Source organism: Mesocricetus auratus, unplaced genomic scaffold (genome assembly GCF_017639785.1).
Source record: "Mesocricetus auratus isolate SY011 unplaced genomic scaffold, BCM_Maur_2.0 Super-Scaffold_100054, whole genome shotgun sequence".
Classification (NCBI taxonomy): Eukaryota; Metazoa; Chordata; class Mammalia; order Rodentia; family Cricetidae; genus Mesocricetus; species Mesocricetus auratus.
Genome location: NW_024429231.1, coordinates 1,945,716 through 1,966,623, shown reverse-complemented (window position 1 = coordinate 1,966,623; position 20,908 = coordinate 1,945,716). Strand labels below are relative to the sequence as shown.

Genomic DNA, 20,908 nt, shown 5'->3' with positions numbered 1-20,908 from the left:
CCGGAGAGCAGCGATGCTCTTCTCCCCAGCCCGCATTGCTTTTCTCTATGCTAACGGACTTGATGCAACTCAACCTGCAGTCAGTTCTTCCTCCCAGGTCTTAGCTGAGGCTTTACGGCCCTGGTGGGCTTCTTGGAATAAACTCCATGCGCTGGCCTTGAATCTGAACTCTGGGACGAGGGTACACAGCCTGGCTTGGATCTCCATTGGCATTTGGCAGTCTCTCTTGGCAAGGCTTGACCCTGACCCAAGCTAAAAGCAGTATATGGGAAACTCCCCGGTTGCTTTGTCTATATTGTATGTGAGGGCCAGAGGACAATGCTGGGTGTCATGTTGGACGCGGTGTGCACTACTTGTAAGAGGTCTTTCGCTGAACATGGGACAGGACAGTGTAGCTGACCAGCAAGCCCCAGGGATCCAAACTCAGACCTCTGCACTCGAGACAGGGTTTCTCTGTATTATTTTGGAGGCTGTCCTGGAACTCTCTCTGTAGACCTCGAACTCACAGAGATCCGCCTGCCTCTGCCTCCCGAGTGCCTCTTAACGCCTGAGCCATTTTCCTAGTCCAGCCACTCTGTTTCTATCCAGTTTATCTTTGCCTCGTTTCCAGGCAGGCTGGAATGCAAATCCCATTTTCAGAATAGTGGTGGCATTCTGCCCTCTAGTGGTTACACTTAGACACAGATTTACTGGCCAACAGGCCCTCCAGATTTTTGGAAGGTTGTTTTGTTGACCGTATCCTATCAAAATAACACACAAAGCAGTGATTCTGCTCACAGAGAAGATCCAGGTGTCCTGGTGCACTCTGGTAATGTGGGATGCTGGCAGTGAAGGCAGAAGGATCAAGATTACAGGCACATACAACATGCCGGGAATATTTTATGTTTAAGTATACAAGATGCCACATACTGAAAAACCTCTTACTGCATTCATCAACACTGCACAGCCAGTGTTTTTCCCACCAAGACTTCACCCAGATGTTTTTTGGTTTTTCGAGACTGGGTTTCTCGCTGTAGCTTTGGAGGCTGTCCTGGCACTCGCTCTGTAGACCAGTCTGGCCTCGAACTCACAGAGATCCGCCTGCCTCTGCCTCCCGAGAGCTGGGATTAAAGGCGTGTGCCACCAATGCCCAGATTTAAGGATTCAAATATGTATGTTTTCTTACTTTGAGCTGGTCTTTTGTTTTTTCCCAGACAAGGGTTCTCTGTGTGGCCTTTCTTGAGCTAGCTCTGTAGACCAGGCCTGCCTCTGCCTCCCATGAGCCAGTCTTATGTAGCACCCGAGTGTTGGGGTGAAAGCATGGAATGCTGCTTTCCATGGGATGACACACTTGGGGCTGCACATGGCTCAGTAGCTAAGGGCACTCACTGTTCTTTGCAGAGGACCAGAGTTTGGTTCCAGTCTAAACTAGACTGTGTAAAACCGCCTGTCACTCCAGCCCAGGGGGTCTTGCTTGTGTAGGCATTGTACTCACATGTACAAATTCCCACAGATACACATAACCAAATTTTGTTTTTTAATGAAAAGAGAGGAACTCTTGAATACTTGCCTAGTGTGTGCCCTTCCCAATACAGAAAGAACAGGAAAAAGGAAGCCTTAAGTTTTGCTTGGAGCTGGAGGTGTGGGTGGTCTGTGTCACTTTTGAACAAGTTTAGGGGGTTGAGGGAGGTGCAGGTAAGCTGCACATACTCGGGGGAGTTGGGATTCTTCTTTTTGGTTTTTCGAGACAGGGTTTTTCTGTGTAGTCCCAGATGTCCTGGAACTCGCTCTATAGACCAGCCTGGCCTTTAACTCAGAGATCCGCCTGCCTCTGCTTCCTGAGTGCTGGGATTAAAGGTGTGTGCCACCACCCCGCAGCTAGAAATTGGAGTTCTTTTTTTTTTTTTAAAGATTTATTTATTTAACATATTCTGCCTGCATTTATGTCTGCAGGCCCAAAGAGGGCACCAGGTCTCATTACAGATGGTTGTGAGCCACCATGTGGTTGCTGGGAATTGAACTCAGGACCTTTGGAAGAGCAGCCAGTGCTCTTAACCTCTGAGCCATCTCTCCAGCCCCGAAATTGGAGTTCTTGAGAGATGTTCTCCAGGGGAAGAGGTGAGGGCGGGACTGTATATGACACTGTGCGCCAGTGTGCCCGGTCTACAGAGAATCCCTAAGGGCACATGGCGGGCAGGTCCATGTCTAGGGGTTTCTTTGGGTAGTAGCCTGGGAGTGTGTTATGCCCTGAACCCCGCACTTTCTGGGCAGAGTGCCCTCTCCCAGATCCTGACTGAGGCTGGAGGAGACTAGCTTGCCAGGCTCCTGTCGCCAGGGCTCCTGCATAGTCAAAAGTGACTGAGTCAGCTTCCAGGAGTGCACTCTTTTCCAAGCTCCTGCCTACAGTGAGGCTCCAGACACAGTCCATTCACAGGGAGGTTTATTAGGTCATGGCTCAGGCCTGCATCACTGGCCGGGACATTTCTGCCTGTAGCTTCACTCCTGAGCCTGCAAAGCCTGTGCCGCCCTAGAGAGGAGGGAGAAGAGCAAGCTGAAGGAGTCTGAGGGGCTGGGCCTCAGGACACAGTAGTGGTTGCTATGTGGGGTAGGGAAGTGTAAGTCACAGGGCAGGGGATGGAGGGGACCCGTGGCACGGGAGAGACTGCTGGGGGGGGTCTTTGACAAAAGGGGAGGAGTCCCAGGATGGGAGAATGACCAGGAGAAGTGGTGGAGCAGTAGAAAGAAAACCACAAGGTGCTGCGGGGAACCAAGAGTGTGTGAGGAACCCAGAGTGTGTGAGGAACCAAGAGTGTGTGAGGAGCCAAGAGTGTGTGAGGAGGGAACCAAGGGTGTGTGAGGAACCAAGGGTGTGTGAGGAACCAAGAGTGTGTGAGGAGGGAACCAAGGGTGTGTGAGGAACCAAGAGTGTGTGAGGAGGGAACCAAGAGTGTGTGAGGAGGGAACCAAGAGTGTGTGAGGAGGGAACCAAGGGTGTGTGAGGAACCAAGAGTGTGTGAGGAGGGAACCAAGAGTGTGTGAGGAGGGAACCAAGAGTGTGTGAGGAGGGAACCAAGGGTGTGTGAGGAACCAAGAGTGTGTGAGGAGGGAACCAAGAGTGTGTGAGGAACCAAGGGTGTGTGAGGAGGGAACCAAGGGTGTGGGGGGTCGCTGTCGGGGTGGGGCGGTGCAATCTGCAGTGCAGGCTGGGATGGGGCACTGGTAGCTCACCCGCTGTAGCACGATGATGTCTCGCTCTGTCAGTGTATCGCCATTCACGGGGTCTACCATGTCCTTCCGGATCAGTTTCTCGACGCACTCCAGAGTGACCACAGCCCCGCTGGGGTGGAGACAGCACAGAGGTCGGCCCTGTGGCACCTCAGGGTCCCTCCCGGCTCTTCTCCCCAACCCTACTCACGAGGGTCTCAGCACTGCACACGGTGTGGCATTGCTCAGGCTGTCTCGGGTCACCGCACACACATAGCGCTCGCTGCGAGTGATGAGCCCCACTCGGTCCACGGAGTCGTCCAGCTGCGTGAAGCGTACTGGCGTCAGGTCTGACATGCGTAGTGGCTTCCCAGACATTGGGCAGGTCACGGTGCGGGACTGCGGGCAGAGGCAGGGTCAGTAAGGGAGGGGCAGGGTCACCATGTAAGGGGCGTAAGGGCAGTAGGCTGGGACACTGGGAGCTCACTGGTTTTTCCAGCTTGGTGGCCTTTGCCTCAGGTGTCAGTGAGGGAATCCAGAAGCTGGGCAGTGCTTTGTCCTTGTCCTTGCCAGGGGGACCCGAACTGGGCCCTGGCTGCTCACCATCTGTGGGAGGGAGAAGCTGGGGTACACGACTCGGGAAGACTCCCCCAGATCCCTGGCCAAGGGCAGGTGGCCCCATGTCACCTGTGCTGGGCAAGGGGGTGGCCTTAGGCATGAAGGGGTTGAGGGGCCGGCTCACGATGGCTGCCTCCTTCTCCAGGAAGCCTCGAACTTGGTCCTGTGCTGCAGCTCTTTGAAGTTGCTTCTGCTCTTCCCTCCGGGCTCCTCGCTGCTTCTCGTAGGCCTGGCGGGAGAGATGCCTGGCTCAGCACCGAGCAGCAGGTGGATGAGGTGCTGAGCTGTGCCGGCAGTGCTGGCCACAACGGACGCTTTTGTGCGCACCTGCTAAGGTGGCCCTGGAATTTATTTCTGCATCCCTGGTTTCTTACTCACACAGTGTGGGGCTCACAGTCCTTCTGCTGAAAGGGCCTACTCAAGGGGAGACAGGGGCTCATGTAGCCCAGGCTGGCTCGGAACTAAGGGTGACCTTGAACTCCTGATCTTCCACCAATCAAGTCATGTACCACATCTGGGTACACCCGTTGGGGGTGGGACCTAGGGTTCAAGCACACTAAGCAAGCACTCTACAGCCAAGAGTCACAACTGCAGTCACACGGAGATGTTTCTAAAGTGCTTAGAATCGGATAGGCACACACTAAGTGCTCAATAAAGCATGCCAGATGGCCAGGGAAGGCCCTGTCCTGCCACAAGGGGCTTGACTAGAAGTCCACAAGCAGAACAGTGTGCTTTGTCCTGTGTGACCAGAATAGGTAAGGTGTCAACAGTAACCATGCTTGAGTCCATGAAGGCCTCCAACAGGGGCACCATGATGAGGGAGAGGCTGCTAGTCGCTGGGCTGTGGGGAGGGCATGGAGGCTGGGGAGGACGTGCTGAGGCCAGAGAGGGCAAGCAGGGTAGGACTGCAAACGCTTGGCCTGTGAGGCCCCGGGCTCCATCCCTAGCCCCAAAAGAAACCAAAACAACCCCTCAGTGTGTCCTGAGCACCAGACAGCCAAGCTGCGAAGGAAGGGGGCAGACAGTGCACCCCACACAGGAATAAAGGACACCTAGGATGCTGCCCTTGGAGGGATGGTGACAGTAAGCACCTAGAGAAAGCTTATGTGTGTCTCCACGGTGCCCTCTGACGTCACACACACACACACACACACACAGCTTTACAGACACAGCAGGTGTGGGGCCCACTGGGCGCATAGGCTCCTGGAGCAGACCAGCAGGGTGGACCCCAGAAGCCGGCATCAGTGAAGGCCCCTGGAGAAAGGAGCTGGGATCAAAAACCGCCCCACTGACCCCCCTTCTCCTCGGCTCTCATCACCTTCATCTGCCGGGCAATCTCTTTCTTCTGGTGCAGGATGTACTCCAGGATCGCCTCCCGTTCATACAGGTAGCCATCGGGGCTGCAGACGGGATGAGGAGAGCATGGACCTGGGCTCAGCGCAGGGCAGGGCAGGGCTTCATCCCATCTCCTCACTTCTCTATCCGTTCACTCCCCACCCTGGGTACCGCTAAGCATCCTTAGTGACCGCTTCCACAGGACTCACTTCAGTCCATTTCTAATCTGATTTTTTTTTTTTTTTGGTTTTTCGAGACAGGGTTTCTCTGTGGCTTTGGAGGCTATCCTGGAACTCACTCTGTAGACCAGGCTGGCCTCGAACTCACAGAGATCCACCTGCCTCTACCTCCCGAGTGCTGGGATTAAAGGCGTGCCCCACCACCGCCTGGCTGCATTTCTCCTAATCTGATTTTGGGACATGGTGTTCTGCAGCTCAAGTTAGCTTCATACTGCTATGTAGCTGAGCTTGCCTTGAAGCCTGGTCCTCCTGTCTGCATTGCCTGAGTGCTGGGGTAACGGGTGTGCACCATGCCTGGTTTTCTGTGACGCTGGCAGTGAACCCAGAGCTTGCTGCAGACTAGGAAAGCGCTCTACCTGCTAAACCCAGCCCCAGCTGGGGGCCAGGCACTCCCACCTATGGCGGAGAAGCAGCTGCCTGTCCCCGCAGAGCTGTGCTCTGAGAGGCTGAGTGACTGCTACACACACACACACACACACACACACACACACACACACACGCACACGCAAACACTCTCTCACACTCACACACTCTCTCACACTCACACTCATACACACGTGTGCACACACTCTCACATACACGCACACACACTCTCACACTCACGCAAACACTCTCTCACAACACTCTCACACTCACACGCGCGCACACACACCAGCTGCCCCGCCGCCCTCCCACTCACGTCACCACGGGGTCGTGACAGGGCTGCAGCGAGAGACAGCAGCAGTCGAAGTCCTTCACAGCGTCCCGGCTCAGCCGAATGTTCTGGGTGCCATAGCCCGAGGCCGCTGGGGACAGAGAAAGGTGGTGACGTTTGGGGACACGCCTTTCACCAAATGCCCAAGGAAGCGTGGGGGCTGAGTGGAAGCTGGAAAGACATGGCCAGATGGGCAGGGTGAAGAGGCTCATGGCGGGCCCCCCTCTGCTGGGGTGGGAACCACTCAAAGGTGGTGTCTGGGAATGGCTGAGAGGACAAGGAACCGCCTATGGTACCATCCTTAGTACACAGGGGAACCAGAGGTGGCAGCGGCTCCCCAAGACGGCACCTGTGTCCTTCTTCTTCTCGTGGTAGGTGTAGACAGCCCCTGCCGTGCAGTTCTTGCCGTGCCGAGTCATCCTGCACAACAAAGGGGCGGAGCTGAGGTGACCCCAGGACTCAGAAAGGGGGGACAACAGCAGCTGGCCCCAGGAGCCTGTTCAAGTAGCCTAAGTCAGTCTTCAGCCGCAGTAGTACTCCTGTCTGGTGCAGGGAGGAGGGAAAACCAGGCAGCACCCACCGGCCACTTCCTTTTATGTTTGAGATAGTACCTCACTCCACACCAGGCTGGCCTCAAACTCCACCTGCCTCTGCTCTCTGAGTGCTGGGATTAAAGGTGTGCACCACCACCACCCATTGGAGAACCTCATCTTGAAAAACAAAACAGAAAAAGATACACTTCTGATACAACTGAAACTTTGACTTTTTTGGGGGGAGGGTTGTTTTATTTTTGAAACAAGGTTTCTCTGCGTAATAGTCTTGGTTGTCCTAGAACTCACTTTGTAGACCAGGCTGGCCTCCAACTCACAGAGATCCGCCTGCTTCTGCCTCCCAAGTGCTGGGATTAAAGGCGTGCGCCACCACCGCCCAGCTCAAGCCTAGCTCTTGAATAAATTTTTCTTTTCACCGAGGCAGGGTTTCTCTGTATTATTTTGGAGCCTGTCCTGGAACTCGCCCTCTGTAGACCAGGCTGGTCTGGAACTCACAGAGATCCGCCTGCCTCTGCTTCCCGAGTGCTGGGAGAATAAATTTCTTTTCTTTAATTTTTTTATTTATTATGAATACAACATCCTGCCTCCATGTATGACTGCAGCCACAAGAGGGCACCAGATCTCATTACAGATGGTTGTGAGCCACCATGTGGCTGCTGGGAATTGAACTCAGGACCTCTGGAAGAGCAGCCAGTGCTCTTAACCTCTGAGCCATCTCTCCAGCCCGAGAATAAATTTCTTTCAAGAGAAAATCTTTTGTATTACAGACTTACTTTTTATGTATGTGAGTGACTTGCTATGTGTATATCTGTGTGCCACACGTGTGCCTGGTGCCTGCAGAGGCCAGAGGAGGGGTAAGATCCCTTGGAACTAGTTAGAGTTTCTCCTCATACCTTCACCGCAGTTTCCTGCACCTGTCACCAAGAAAGACCCAACTGAGCCAGCCACCTCCAGCTGAGAAATGCTGTCCCTATAGAGAAGACAGTCCAATAAAAGACTACAGCTCCACATGGGCCTGCATGGTGGGTTCAAGACCAGCTGGGGCTACAGCTTTGCCTGCATGTATGTCCGTGATGTGTGCCCGAGGAAGCCAGAAGAGGGGGGTCAGATCCCCTGCCACGCGGATTCCCCTGTTGGGAACTGACCTGGATCCTCTGAAAAGAGCCAGTGCTCATAAGCACGGAGCCATCTCTTCAACCCCACACGTGTTGCTTTTTCAGAAGAGCTGGATTCAGCTCCCAGCACCAACATGGTGGTTCACAACCGTCTGTAACTTTAATTCCATAGGATCCAATGACCTCTTCTGACCTCCAGAGACATCAAGAACACATATTTGTGCCAGCAAAACTCATACTCGACGTGTGTTGGTGGTGTACGCCTTTAACCCCAGCACTCGGGAGGCAGAGGCAGGCGGATCTCTGTGATTTTGAGGCCAGGCTGGTCTACAGAGCGAGTTCCAGGACAGGCTCCAAAGCAATACAGAGAAACCCTGTCTCAAAAAAACCAAGCCAAAACAAACACAAAAAACACTCATACACATAACATAAATGTTTACCTAGAGTTTTTGGCCAGCCAGGACTGTGCTGTGAAACTGTCTCAAAACAGACACAATGGCGGGAAGTGGCTCAGGGAGTAGAGGCTCACCACAAAGCCTAATACCAAGTTCCAGACCAGGGACCCACATGGTGGAGGAGAGAACAGATGCCTTTTTTTCTTTGTATTAGTGGGGGAGGGTTGAGACAGGGTTTCTCTGTGTAGCCTGGGCTGCCCCAGAACTCGCTCTGTAGACCAGGCTGGCCTTGACAACAGATATTTCCTGCTGCCTCCCAATAGCTACAATTAAAGGGTGAGCACTACCACCACCGTCTGAGAACAGATTTGTGAAAGTTGTTCTCTGACCACCTGGACATAACCTCATGACCTGAATGGCATGCACCGGTCACACACAAGAACCGACCAACCAACAAATAAATCCAGAATCAACAACAAACCCTAAAACAAGAGCTGGAGATGAAAACAAAAGGTGTAAGAGAGGTTAATTCCAAACTCTTGTTTTTCTTTCCCCTTTGAAGCAAGGTCTCACTATGTAGTTCTGGCTGTCCTGGAACTCACTGTTAGACCAGGCTAGCCTGGAACTCACTGTTAGACCAGGCTGGCCTGGAACTCACAGAGATCCCTGCCTCTGCCTCCTGAGTGCTGGCCTAATTCTGAAATTCTAAGCATTTGTGTTGCCTGACATCATGGCAATATGAAAAAGTCTCCTGGAGGCAATGGCGGGCCTGTGGAGAGTGGGTGTGTCATGCCTCCACAGACAGTGTCAGTTACAAGAAACCAGCCTGGCAAGCAGGCGTGGGAGACTTATGTGTGTGTAAACACGTCCATGAAGATGCCAACAGGGCAGAAGAGGGTGATCCCTCAGAAGAGTCCTACAGTTACCGGCTACTGTGAGCTGCCTGACTTCCGTGCTGGGAACCGAATGAGGGTCGCCTAGAAGAACAGGAGTGCCCTTAACCCATCAGCCACCTATTCAGCCCCAAGGCCATCCTAGTTGGGATCCACCGCATTTCCCTCGTTCTAGAAAGGTGTCTTCTTTATTTTATTTATTTATTGCTTTTCATTTTTTCTGAGACAGGGTTCCTCTGTGTAGCCCTGGCTGTCCTGGAATTCTCTTTGTAGACCAGGCTGGCCTCGAACTCAGAGATCTGCCTGCCTCTGTCTCCTGAGTGCTGGGATTAAAGGCGTGCGCCACAGCCGCCCGGCTAGAAAGATGTCTTGAATCTCTGCATTCAGCGTGTTCCAAGGGCAAGCTTAGTCAAGAGTGTGCAAGCGTAGGCCATGGGGTGGTTCAATGGTAAAAATGCCTTATGACCTGAGTTTCTTCCCAATATCCCAGTAGAAGCAGAGAAGAGACTCCCAAAACCTGTCCTCTGGCAGCTGCACTGCATGCAAGCATGCGTGTGCACACACATAAATAATAAAACACAATAAAAAGTTTATCAACAACAAGGCCAGCCTGGGCTAAAGAGGACAGCTTAGGCTACTGGGAAGATGCTATGAATGCAGCTCATGGTTAAGAACGTTAGTCCAGCCAGCATGAAGGCCTGCACTCAGGGCACTGCAAACAAGCAGGCCTGCTCTGAAGACGGGCGAGCATCCTGGCCCTGGGACCACCGGCCAGGCCTCCTCTGTCTTCCCAGCCCCCATCGCTAGCACCTGCGGCCTACTCGCCCACACCCACTTCCCAGTGCCCTCGGCTTCTGCTCCTGTCGACCTTCTGGGCAAATCCCTGCTTTATTCTTAGCCGCCGACTGCCTTGGCCCTGAGCAGTATTTGGCACTGGCTGCCTGGCATTTCTTGGCCATGAGCAGAGGATTCTGCTAGGTTGGTGAAACACTCCCTCTTTAAATAGGAGAACAGCTATAAAGGGGGGCATCCCTTCTAAAGATTTTAGTTTTCTTTCTGTGTATGTCTGTGTGTATGTTCTGCCACACATTTTAAGGTGCCCAGGGACTAGAAGAGGATGCCAGTCCCCTGCAGCTGAAATTACAGCTGCCTGACATGGGGGAGGGGAGCACTGGGAACCAAATCTTGGCCCTCTTACCGCTGAGCCATCTCTCCAGGCCCAAGGGGCATTTTTCTTTCTTCTTTTGGGGATGGGGGGGGTTTGAGACAGTTTCTCTGTGTAGCCCTAGCTGTCCTGGAACTCTCTCTGTACATCAGGCTGGCCTCAGAGATCTACCTGTCTCTGCCTCCTAAGTGCTGGGATTAAAGGTGTGTGTTACCACCACACAGCTAAAAACTTAGCCGGCATATGTGTCTGTGCATTACTTGTGTGTGTCTGGTGTCTTTGGAGGTATCTGATCCCCTGGGGGATTCGAGTTACAGATGATTGCAAACTGCTAGGTGGATGTTGGGAACCAAACCTGAGTTCCCTGCAAAAGCAACAAATACCCTTAAAATTGAGACATCTCTCCAGCCCCCAGAAGTGTGAAAGCTAAAAAACAAAACCAAACAGCCAGGCGTTGGTGGCACACACCTTTAATCCCAGCACTGTAACCCCAGCTCCAGGAATCCAATGCTTTCTTCTGACCTCTGTGAGCACCAAAGTACACACATCTGGATTTCATCCTCAGCACTACACACTACACACACACACACAAACACACACACTTAAAATAAAAATCATAATGAAGAAGCAGTTCACAACCATGTGTAACCACTCAACACTTAGGAAGTGAGAGTAGTGGTCTGCAGAGATGGCTCAGAGGTTAAGAGCACTGGCTGCTATTCCAGAGGACCTGGGTTCAATTCCCAGCACCCACACAGCAGCTTATAACTGTTTGTAACTCCAGTTCCAGGGGACCTGGCACCCTCACACAGACATACAAGTAGGCAAAAATCAATCAATCATTAAAAAAATCAACATAGAATCCCAGGACTTGGGAGGCAGAGGCAGGCGGATCCCTGTGAGTTCGAGGCCAGCCTGGTCTACAGATCGAGTTTCAGGACAACCTCCAAAACAATACAGAGAAACTCTGTATCGGAAAAAAAAAAAAAAAACAACAACAAAAACAAAAACATAAAATACTATCCATCTGCAAACAGGGTATCCAGATATAACATGGAGGGACCTAGAAACACATGCTGAGTGAGAGAAGCCAGCCACAAAAGCCCACACACTGTATGACTGCATTCAGAAGAAATGTGCAGATTAGGCAAATTCAGTGTAGAGGCTGCCAAGGGCTGGGGGTGGTGAAAACAGAGGAAGGGGCCACGAATGTGGGGCAGGGTCTTTGGGATCTCATTTGGCCCAGCTTGGCCTCTGGCGCTCTATGCAGCCTGAAGATGCCCTTGAACCTCTGACACTGCTGCCTCCGCCAGAGTGAGTATGCCTCTGTAGCAGGTTCCTGCCTGGCATCCTCGGAGGCCAGAAGAGGGAATTAGATGCCCTGGAACCGGAGGGATTACAGGTGTGTGCTACCACGCCCAGAGAGCACACTCTAAAATTGTTAGTGGTGATGTCTGTACAACTCTGTGAACATACTACAAACCACTAAATTGTTTAAGTGGGCAAAGTATGTATTATGTGAAATTATAGCCCAATAAAGCTCACTGAAAATAAGAACATGAGCTAGGAGTGGTGACTGATTGCTTGTAATTTCAGTACAGGGCTATCCCATCTCAAAACAAACAAGTCAAGAGGCACAAGAAGATGGTGCGGTGGCTGAGAGGACTGGCTGCTCTTCCAAAGGAGCTGGGTTTGATACCTAACACACACACTCACACACACACTCTCTCACACACACTCACTCTCACACACCATGCCCATTTTAAATGAATCTTAATCTCCCTACAGAGGTATATAGTGAAATTTGATGCCATCCTGGACTGCATGCAACCCTGTCTCAAAAAAATGAAACAATCGAGCCGGGCGTTGGTTGCGCACGCCTTTAATCCCAGCACTCGGGAGGCAGAGGCAGGCGGATCTCTGAGTTTGAGGCCAGCCTGGTCTACAGAGTGAGTTCTGGGACAGCCAGGGCTACGAAGTGAGATTCTGTCTCAAGTAAAATAATTCACTTGTTTCAAGGATCCTTCTGGGGCCTAATCCACTACTGCTCGTCGCCGTCCTCACCATTGTCTGGAAAACTGAAGCGGATTGAGGAATCCTGTCTTAACTCTCACTAATCCAGGGAGTCCCACGTTCCTCCCTGCACTGGGACCGACCCCTTTTCCACTGAGGAACTACATTTTCTAAGAGCGGCCAGGATGAGGGCGACACATTGCAGGGCATGCTGGGAGATGTAGTTCAGCTTCCAACTCAGAGAGTCCAGAACGCTGTTAATGACTGGCAGAAAGTCGGGGTGCGAAACCTTATCCTGTGTCCCTCGGAACTACAAATATCCCACCCACAACAAGGGATCTTGGCGACGCGGCCCACACCGCCTGCAGCTCACCTCAGAAACGGTTATCCGACCGGTCGTTGCGTCGTCTGTGCCCTGAACCGGAAAAGACTACTGTTTTTTTCCACTCCACTCCTCCCACTTCCGCTGGTAGTAGAAACCGGAAATAATACTGCCCCTAGTTGCGGAGGCGCTTTGCCTGGCTTGGTAAATCCTTTCTTCTTCTCTTCCAGCCCCCCGGAAACGTGAGTAACAACTCGAAGGTTCCGCAAAGCGAAAGTGGCTTAAATATAGGAGACCGCTTAGCCCGTACTAGGCAGAGTGGGTCAGTTGCTTTGAGCCTCTTCAGTCTGAGTTTAAGAACTAACTCCCTCGCCCAGAGATTCTGATACCCACTTTCCCAAATATATACCAAAAATTTCCCTTGCATCTTAAGAGAAGATTAAGTGAGAACTCTTCTTTGCACATATTGTAGAAAGAGCAATAGTCAAAAGGTAACGAGGCCAAGCTGTTCAAGTCACTTTCAGAAAACGGATTTACTGTGGAACCGCCCAGTTATTCTAGGATCCAAATCATTCGGTTCCCACCAGTTTGTAGATCTCTAGAGACCCAAGATTTATTTTCCTGGCCGCCAAGCAAACTGTTTGTAGGCAGAGACCCGGGTTGGGAAAGGAGCGAGGAGGAGGCTCTGATAAAGCCCCCTAGATCCCTCTATAGCGTAGGAAAGGAAGTCTTGCCTCTATGTGAGGCTGTGTCCCCAAGCCCTTGGTCCTAAGGTTGGTTCCTTTAAATACTTTGTCCCTTACCTGAGTCCCTCCCAGAGTAGGTAATCAGTAGCCCCGCCCCCTGTCAGAAGCCGGGATCCGGCCTAGTTACTGAATTGAAGCACCCCTCCTCCTCCCCCCCCCTCCCCTCTCCCTTACCCCTTTTCACAACTGGTTCCTGTTGACCTAGGGGGTCTTCATTAAAGAAGAGAGGCAGGACTCCCAGGTCTGGGCAGGTAAGTGAGTAATGCTCTCAAAGAAACTTGGGGGGGTGGGGCACGCTTTGGTGTCCTGACTCGCCACACCATTGGGATCTAGAAACTTGGAAGTCTAAACCCCTAGGCCCTGGCGTCCAGGACCCCCTGTCCCCTCAAGCCTTCGAACCTCGAAACTTAGGATCTGGTCTGCCCTGTAATCTCTTATCTCTGAGGGTGGGTGAGGCAATGGGCAGAGGGAGGTTGACTTGGAATGGAATCTGCCGGGTTGGAAGGGATCAGGACTGAAGATGAACCTGTCTAAATGCTTACTGTCGTGTTAGACCTGGGATGGGTGCTGCGGAAACAGCAGAGGTATAAATGAGAGCACACCAACTTTGTGCTCATCATTGGGAGGGCCCTGTCATCGCTGAGCTCCGGGTACAACTGGCAAGTGACTTTACCACCCAGTGACGCAGTTTCCTCATCCATAGAATGGCAGGGGTAATCAGATGGTTTTGAAAATTAACATGAGTTGATCCGGACCCACAGTGTCCAGCGCGGGCTTTCGTCTTGTTCGCTGACTGCAGAGTCCAGGCAGGGGGTCCTTGCCTGCCACCTCTGCTGCTGAGGCATTTGTCATCTGCACACAGTATGAGGGGCCATCCTTCTCTGCTCTTAGTCTACATGGGACTGGCCACCTGCCTGGACACCTTACCTCATGGAGAGCAAAACCAAGGTGAGTGTTTGGGGGAAGAGCCTGGCAGAGGTTTAATTTCTGCCTTCCCCGGGCCCCAGCCCTTCTCCCTCAGACCCACAAGCCCAGGCCCGACCCTCCTTGCTCAGAAATAGATTTTCATACTCTGATTTTCCTCCCTCGTTCCCAATCCTCCTTACTCACACCACAGAACTGCACAGCTCTTTATCTTCTTTGTCTTCAGTTCTAAGGACTCTCTGTTTTGACCCTGATGCCCTTAGTTCCTGACATCTTCCTGGATCCCCTGGAGGCCCAGAGTTTTCTAGTTGGCCACAGGCGGGTTCCTCGGGCTAACCACTGGGACCTGGAGTTGGTGACTCCTGGGAACCTGGAGCGGGAGTGTCTGGAGGAGAGGTGCTCCTGGGAGGAGGCCCGGGAGTACTTTGAGGACAACACAATGACGGTAAGGGCCTCAGAGGACCCTGACATTAGGGCTCCCCCCTGCCTTCTCCAGGTGTTAAGGAGAGTCGGCATCGGACCTTGGCCTCCCTCTTACCTCCCTGGGGGTTCAGTTATCAGGGTGGACTGGGGGTGGGGGTGGGGGGTGTTCCATGTTTAGTTGCTTCTCTTCCCTTCCTCTCCAATCCTTCTAGGAGCGCTTCTGGGAAAACTATGCCTACAATGGCAAGGGAGGTGAGTGGTACTCAGCCCTCTTGCTCCACGGTGGGGAATCAGCCCTTAACCCTAGAGTTTCACCCAAAGCCCCTCCACACATACGGGGACCACCTCCCCTCAAATCCCATGCTGCCCTGTTTCATTATGACCCTTGTCTGAGGAATCCAGCACAGGTGACAACTGCATTCACATCCATAGGAGGGCCCAAGTCCCCAGCAGGGGGCATGTGGGTGGGCAGATGGAAGGAAAGGTTATTGTCATGGGGACAAACTCACCTGGGACCTCCTGTAGACCCAGAGCCCCAGCCCCCTGCAAGCATCTTGGTTACTAGTGGGGCTGTACCCTAGCAACAGAGCTAGGGCCTGAAGTCTGGCCATTCTCACCTGTCCAGTTTGCCTACACCAGCCCCCTCCTCTGAGTTCTGAAACCCTCATCTTGGCTTGAGCCTTGTTGCTAAGGGGGGCTGCTCCTTAGCAACAGGGCCCTGGCCAGGCCAGACAGAGGAAGCCACAAGCATTACCTGGCTGCCTTCCCCTCCCCCAAAGCCCCATGCCGCCACAGCCTGCCTGGTTGCTAAGGAGGCCTTCTCCCTAGCAACCGTACCTAGCTGGAGGACCAGGGCCTCCTGCCCAGCTGGAGGACCCCCCTCTGGGCACCAGCTGCCCCACCCCCTCGTGGCCTGGTTGCTAGGGGTGGATGCACCTTAGCAACAGGCTCCTAGGTCTGTACTGGAGTACTCACAGTGGAACCAGTTGCTAGGGGAAATAGCTGCTTTTCTACAATCCTAGCAAGGCCTAGTGGCTCCTTGGATCACCTGAAATCTGCCAGACTTTGGAGCACCATCTTCTCACTGCAAGCTAAAAAACAAGGCTGGAGGTGGAGATGGGTGGTAGCCAGATTTGATGGCCCTTGACCTGGCCTTGGACTTGTAATCCCAGCTACTTCAGAGGTTGAAGCAGATTGTGAGTACAAGGCCAGCCTCTGTTACATATCAAGTTTGAGGCCAGCCTCAAAATCTGTCTCAATAAAATAAAATCAATGGCTGGAGAGGTGGACCAGTTGGTAAACTGATTGCCAGTTTGATCCCCAGGATCTAGAGGAAGCTGGGCTTGCTGGTGTACCTCTGTAATCCCACTGTGTGAGAAGAGACACAGGAGGGTCCATGGGGCTGCCTGGACAACCAGCCTGTCTACGTCTCTGAGCCCCCACCTAGTGAGAGAACCTTTCTCAAAAAAAAAAAAAAAAACAAACAAAAAAAACAAGGCACCGCAGTGAGACTGCTCAGCAGGTGAGTGTGCTTATCACCAAGCCCAGTTCTGAGTTCAGTCTCTGGATACCACAGGGTAGAGTGACAGAAGTGACTTATGGGAGTTGTCCTCTGACAACACCTACGTGCACACAGACTCACGCATGTAGATAATTACATTTAAAAAAAATAACAAAGGGCTGGGTGTTGGTGGCTCACGCCTTTAAGCCCAGCACTTGGGAGGCAGAGGCAGGCGGATCTCTGTGAGTTCGAGGCCAGCCTGGTCTACAAGAGCTAGTTCCAGGACAGCCTCCAAAGCCACAGAGAAACCCTGTCTCGAAAAACCAAAAAAAAAAAACCAACCCCCCCCCCCAAAAAAAACAAAGTATGACTTTTGGGGGAAAATATCCAAGGTTGAACTGTGGCCACCACACACACACACACACACACACACACACACACACACACACACACACACACACACGCGCGCGCACGCAATCACCCACCTATTTAATCAGTGGTAAGGGCTACAGAGATGGCCCAGCACTTAAGAGTTCTTGTTGCTTTTGCAGAGTACTGGAGTTTGGTTCCTAGGACCCTAGTTAGATGCTGTCACTACCGGTGATGAACTCTAGCAGACCCGGAGGGTCCAGTGTCTTCCTTTGACCTCTGTGCACCTACCTTCCCCACACATACACACAAATGCAAATAAAATGGGTTATTTAGGAAATCGGTAGGAGGCTGGAGAGATTGTTCAGGTTCCAGCACCTACATAATGGTCATCAACTCCAGTTCCAGGGACCCATCACCCTCTTGTGACCTCTCATAGCACGAGACATGAATGTGTTGCACATGTACATAATGTAAAATGAACCTTTTTAAAAAAGCTACAAGTCCAACCAGGCGGTGGGGGCACACGCCTTTAATCCCAGCACTCAGGGAGGCAGAGGCAGGCGGAGCTCTGTGAGCTCAAGGCCACCTGGTCTACAGGACAGCAGGGCTGTTACACACAGAAACCTTGTCTCAAAAAAAACAAACCAAACAAACCAAGCAAAGCAAAAACCCTAGGTGTTCAATCTCTAGCAGGACAAAAAAATATTTAAAAATATACATAAAATTATTTAAAAATAAAAAGAGCCTAAAGCAAACAATCACATTGAGGGCAGGGATGCCGAAGTCTCCTTTAGCTCCCTTAGTTTGTTGAAGGGGTCTGCACCTTAGGCTCATGTTCATGCTAGTCAACACCTCCATATTTCATTGCTGTCCTTGTAAATGCTGAAGCTCTTCTATGGAATGGCCCTTCCTCTTGTGCTACACTAACACGATTCAGTTTAAGTAGAAGGGACACATCAGTGTGTTTGCAGGGAACTATCTTCCTCCGCTCTCCAGTGGTGGGGATGAACCAGGGCCTTAAGTACACTTCCCAGCTGCCCTACAGTGTGCTATGTCCCAAATGCAATTCTCTTTTTATTTGTTTTGTGACAGTGTCTCAGGAACTTGTCCAGGCTGACCTTGAATTCACTGTCAGACTTCCAACATGCTGTCCCTCAGTCTCAGACGCCCAAGTAGCTGAGATGACAGGGCCATCACCCCCTGCTCAGCTCTTAATGAGTGAGTTTTCATGAGCTCCTGGTAGGGCTCAGGTCCCCATTCTGCATAGCAGGAAACAGAGACTCTGAGAAAGCCATAGTGTTTGTTGCTTGAGGCCACAGGAGCAGAAAGGGAGGGAGTCTCAGATCTATCTGCCTTGCTTTATTTATTTATTTTATTTTGTCTTTGAGACAGGGTTTCACTGTGTAGCCTTGGCTGTCCTGGAACTCGCTCTGTAGGCCAGGCTGGCCTTGAACTCACAGAGACCCGCCTGCCTCTGCCTCCCGAGCGCTGGGTTTAGAGGTGTGGGCTGCAGCGCTCTCCTCACCACATCTGCCTTGCTCCTTAGCACACGCCCTCAGGGAAAGCAATTGAGATGTTGGAGGAGGTGGTAGCCCCTGGATGGCTGGTACCCTCTACCCACAGGTCGTGGACGAGTAGATGTGGCAGGCCTGGCGGTAGGACTGACCTCTGGGATCCTGATCATCGTTTTGGCTGGCTTGGGAGCCTTTTGGTATCTGCATTACCGACGACGGCGCCGCCTCAGAGTCCAGGAGTCCTGTCAGCAAGAGTAAGGGGTCTTCCCGGAGGAGGGGATGTGCGAGATGAATTGTCAGGAAACTGGGCGGGAAGAGGCTGGACCTGAGAAGGGCTCAAGTCTGAGGCGAGAGAGCAGTGCTGAAGAGTCTGGAGCACAGGCCTGTGGAGAGTGAGTGGTGGTCATTCCCGCCTGTCTGTTCAGCGTGAGCTAGTTCTTTGTGAAGTTGATACCTCTCAGTCTTTTGAGTGCCAGGTTCAGTGACATCATCACTGTCACCGTGTAGCCTGTGCTCTATAGCTGTCTGGGGTACAGTCTTTTCCGTGGGTACAGGTCACAGCCCGCGTGTGTGTGATCTGTGAGTTGTCTGGGTGTGTCTTTCACATCGGCAGAGTCTCACAGGGCGTCTGGGTGTCATGGTGCTTCATCCTGTCGTCCCAGCACCCAGGGGGTAGTGGCAGGAGGATCTCAAAATCCTGAAGATCTCTTCACTGCAGTGTGAGTTCAAAGCTAGCCTGGGTAACTTAAGGAGAACCTTTCCCAAATAAAATGTAAAAAGAGAAGTGAAGGTGTAGATCAGCAGTGGGATCCATTATTCTCTTATTCTCTCTCTCTCTCTCTGTCTCTCTCTCTCTCCCTGGGCTGGGACACAGGATACCCTGGGTCCTGGGTGTCCCCCAATGTGAGCACCTGAGTCCTAGTCCAAGGACCCACATGGTGTAAGGAGAAAACACTCCCCAATTGTCCTCTGACCATCATTTGTGTGTGTACACACACACACTCAGAGAACACATAACTGTATTTTAAATATAAAAATAAGGTTTAATGGATTTGGGCATAGTGGCTCACACATGCAGTCCCAATGCTTGGGATGCTAGGCAGGATTGTTAAGTTGTGGGAGACCATGCCTAAAAGAGTGGATTCGGGAAACTTAGGAACTAAATGTTGCTGTGTGTGTGGACCTGCTGAACTTTGTCTTGTCTGTTCCTGTGTCTGCCCACCCAGTGTTTCTGTGGATGAGAGTGTACATTCGGGGCTCATTTTCATGTCCTTCGAAGCACTTTCCTGTCCCCTCTCACCCTCAGTCAGCCCTTGGTCAATGAAGTTTCTTTTTATTTATTTCTTGTAAAGATGTATTTTATGTGTATGGGTGTTTTGCATGCATGTATATACATTCATATATATGTATATATATATATGATATATATATATCATATATATATATACACACACCATATATATACCTGGAGCAATGCGAGGTCACAACAGGGCGTCGGATCCCCTGGGACTTACAGATGGTTGTGAGTAGCCATGTGGGTCCTCAACAAGAGCAGTCAGAGATTTTAACTCCAATGGACGTTTTATACTAACCCCTCTTTCTGTCTCTAGGACCGGACTCATCAGTCCCCTGAGCCCCCCGACGCCCTTGTCTCCACCCTTACCTCCAGGCCTCCCCACCTACGAGCAGGCGCTAGCAGCCTCTGGGGTGCATGATGCCCCTCCGCCCCCTTACTCCAGGTACTGGGTGGGGCTTCTGCCTGGGGAATGCGGTGCGGAGGAAGGCTACCCATGGGAGGGGCGTGTCCCCAAGGGCGGGTCTTGGTGTTTTGGGATGTCTAAAAGGGGCGGGTCTTGCAGGGCAGGGCGGGCCCTACGCAATTGTCTGTAGGGGCGTGGACCAGCCTTGCAAGAGTGCAGCTTTTCAGGAAGGTGGGGCTTGTGCATACAGGATTCAGGATTGGCTGAGGCACCAAGGGCGGGTCGGTGTGGTCTTTGTGGAGGGGGCTTGTTTGACTCTGCACTGTGCACTCCCCACCCCCACCCCGGTAGCCTCCGGAGGCCTCACTGAAGACCTGCTCCAGAGCGCGGGCTGCCCGAACTGTGCCCCCGATACACGGCGGATTCCGGAAGTCGCTGGGCCTCTTCGACTGCCCGGCTTCAATGTGTGCACGGGGGAGTCAGGGTCGTCGGACCCGCGGTCTACCATGACACACGTGTTTCCGCCGCGCACGGATACACGCATGCCCCTGACAATCCTGCTGCCGAGTCCGTGCCCCTGTCTCTTCCCCACCTCTCCAGAGCCGCGGCCCTTCCTCGGAGTGGGCAGGCTCCTTTGGAAACTCGGACAAGACGTGACTCGACTGTCGCCCCACCGTGTCGCGGGGAGCGTACACGGAGGGAGCCAGGCCCGTGCACACGCCCGCCCTCGAGTATTTCCCCAGTCTGCACATGGGCGGTTCGTGATCCAGCATAAAGGTGGAAGGCACTTTTGCTGTGTCCTGGAAAAGGGGTGTCACGCTTGTGTTGCACCCCGGGAAATGGAGTTGAGCTGCTATCTACCTAAAAAAAAAAACCTTTGGAAAAGGAAGAAATTTAAAAAGAAAGAAAGCCCCCCACACAAGAATTGAAACAATTCATGAAAAATAAAAATGAAAACGAACTGAATCCCGTTCCTGGGCGCATCTGCGCGCGGTGGAGCTGGTACAGGCGCTGTGCCCTACACCCCCAGGCTCCGCTAGTGAGCTCTCTCCTGCGCTCGCCCGCTCTTATTCTCTCTCTCTCTCTCTCTCTCTCTCTCTCTCTCTCTCTCTCTCTCTCTCTCTCTCTCTCTCTCTCTCTCTCTCTCTCGGGCTCCGCTAGTGTTCTCCTCGTTCTCTCTCTCTCTCTCTCTCTCTCTCTCTCTC

The 20,908-nt window shown here is 52.4% G+C and overlaps 2 protein-coding genes across 4 annotated transcripts; one reads left to right on the top strand and one right to left on the bottom strand.

The window, feature by feature from the left end:
* Positions 1–2,402: 2,402 nt before the first annotated feature.
* On the bottom strand, positions 2,403–12,667 carry LOC101842775 (nitric oxide synthase interacting protein). The gene is made up of 9 exons (XM_040736214.1): positions 12,575–12,667; positions 6,419–6,489; positions 6,055–6,160; positions 5,120–5,201; positions 3,871–4,030; positions 3,671–3,789; positions 3,395–3,582; positions 3,208–3,316; positions 2,403–2,506 (listed from the first exon to the last, which is right to left on the bottom strand). The coding sequence occupies exons 2-9, from the start codon at positions 6,486–6,488 to the stop codon at positions 2,435–2,437; spliced, it is 906 nt and encodes a 301-aa protein (XP_040592148.1). The 5' UTR covers position 6,489; positions 12,575–12,667; the 3' UTR covers positions 2,403–2,434.
* Positions 12,668–12,685: 18 nt separating this feature from the next.
* On the top strand, positions 12,686–20,669 carry Prrg2 (proline rich and Gla domain 2). 3 transcript variants are annotated; one of them, XM_021235780.2, is made up of 8 exons: positions 12,686–12,765; positions 13,475–13,520; positions 14,132–14,217; positions 14,457–14,638; positions 14,829–14,868; positions 18,113–18,257; positions 19,614–19,742; positions 20,055–20,669. In XM_021235780.2, exons 3-8 carry the CDS (start codon positions 14,133–14,135, stop codon positions 20,071–20,073), a joined length of 600 nt encoding a protein of 199 aa, XP_021091439.1. In that variant the 5' UTR covers positions 12,686–12,765; positions 13,475–13,520; position 14,132; the 3' UTR covers positions 20,074–20,669. The 3 variants fall into 3 exon arrangements, with proteins under 3 accessions (XP_021091439.1, XP_012979602.3, XP_005084792.1); XM_013124148.3 differs by having other exon boundaries at positions 12,687–12,765; positions 14,031–14,217; XM_005084735.4 differs by lacking the exon at positions 12,686–12,765 and having other exon boundaries at positions 13,349–13,520.
* Positions 20,670–20,908: the final 239 nt, after the last annotated feature.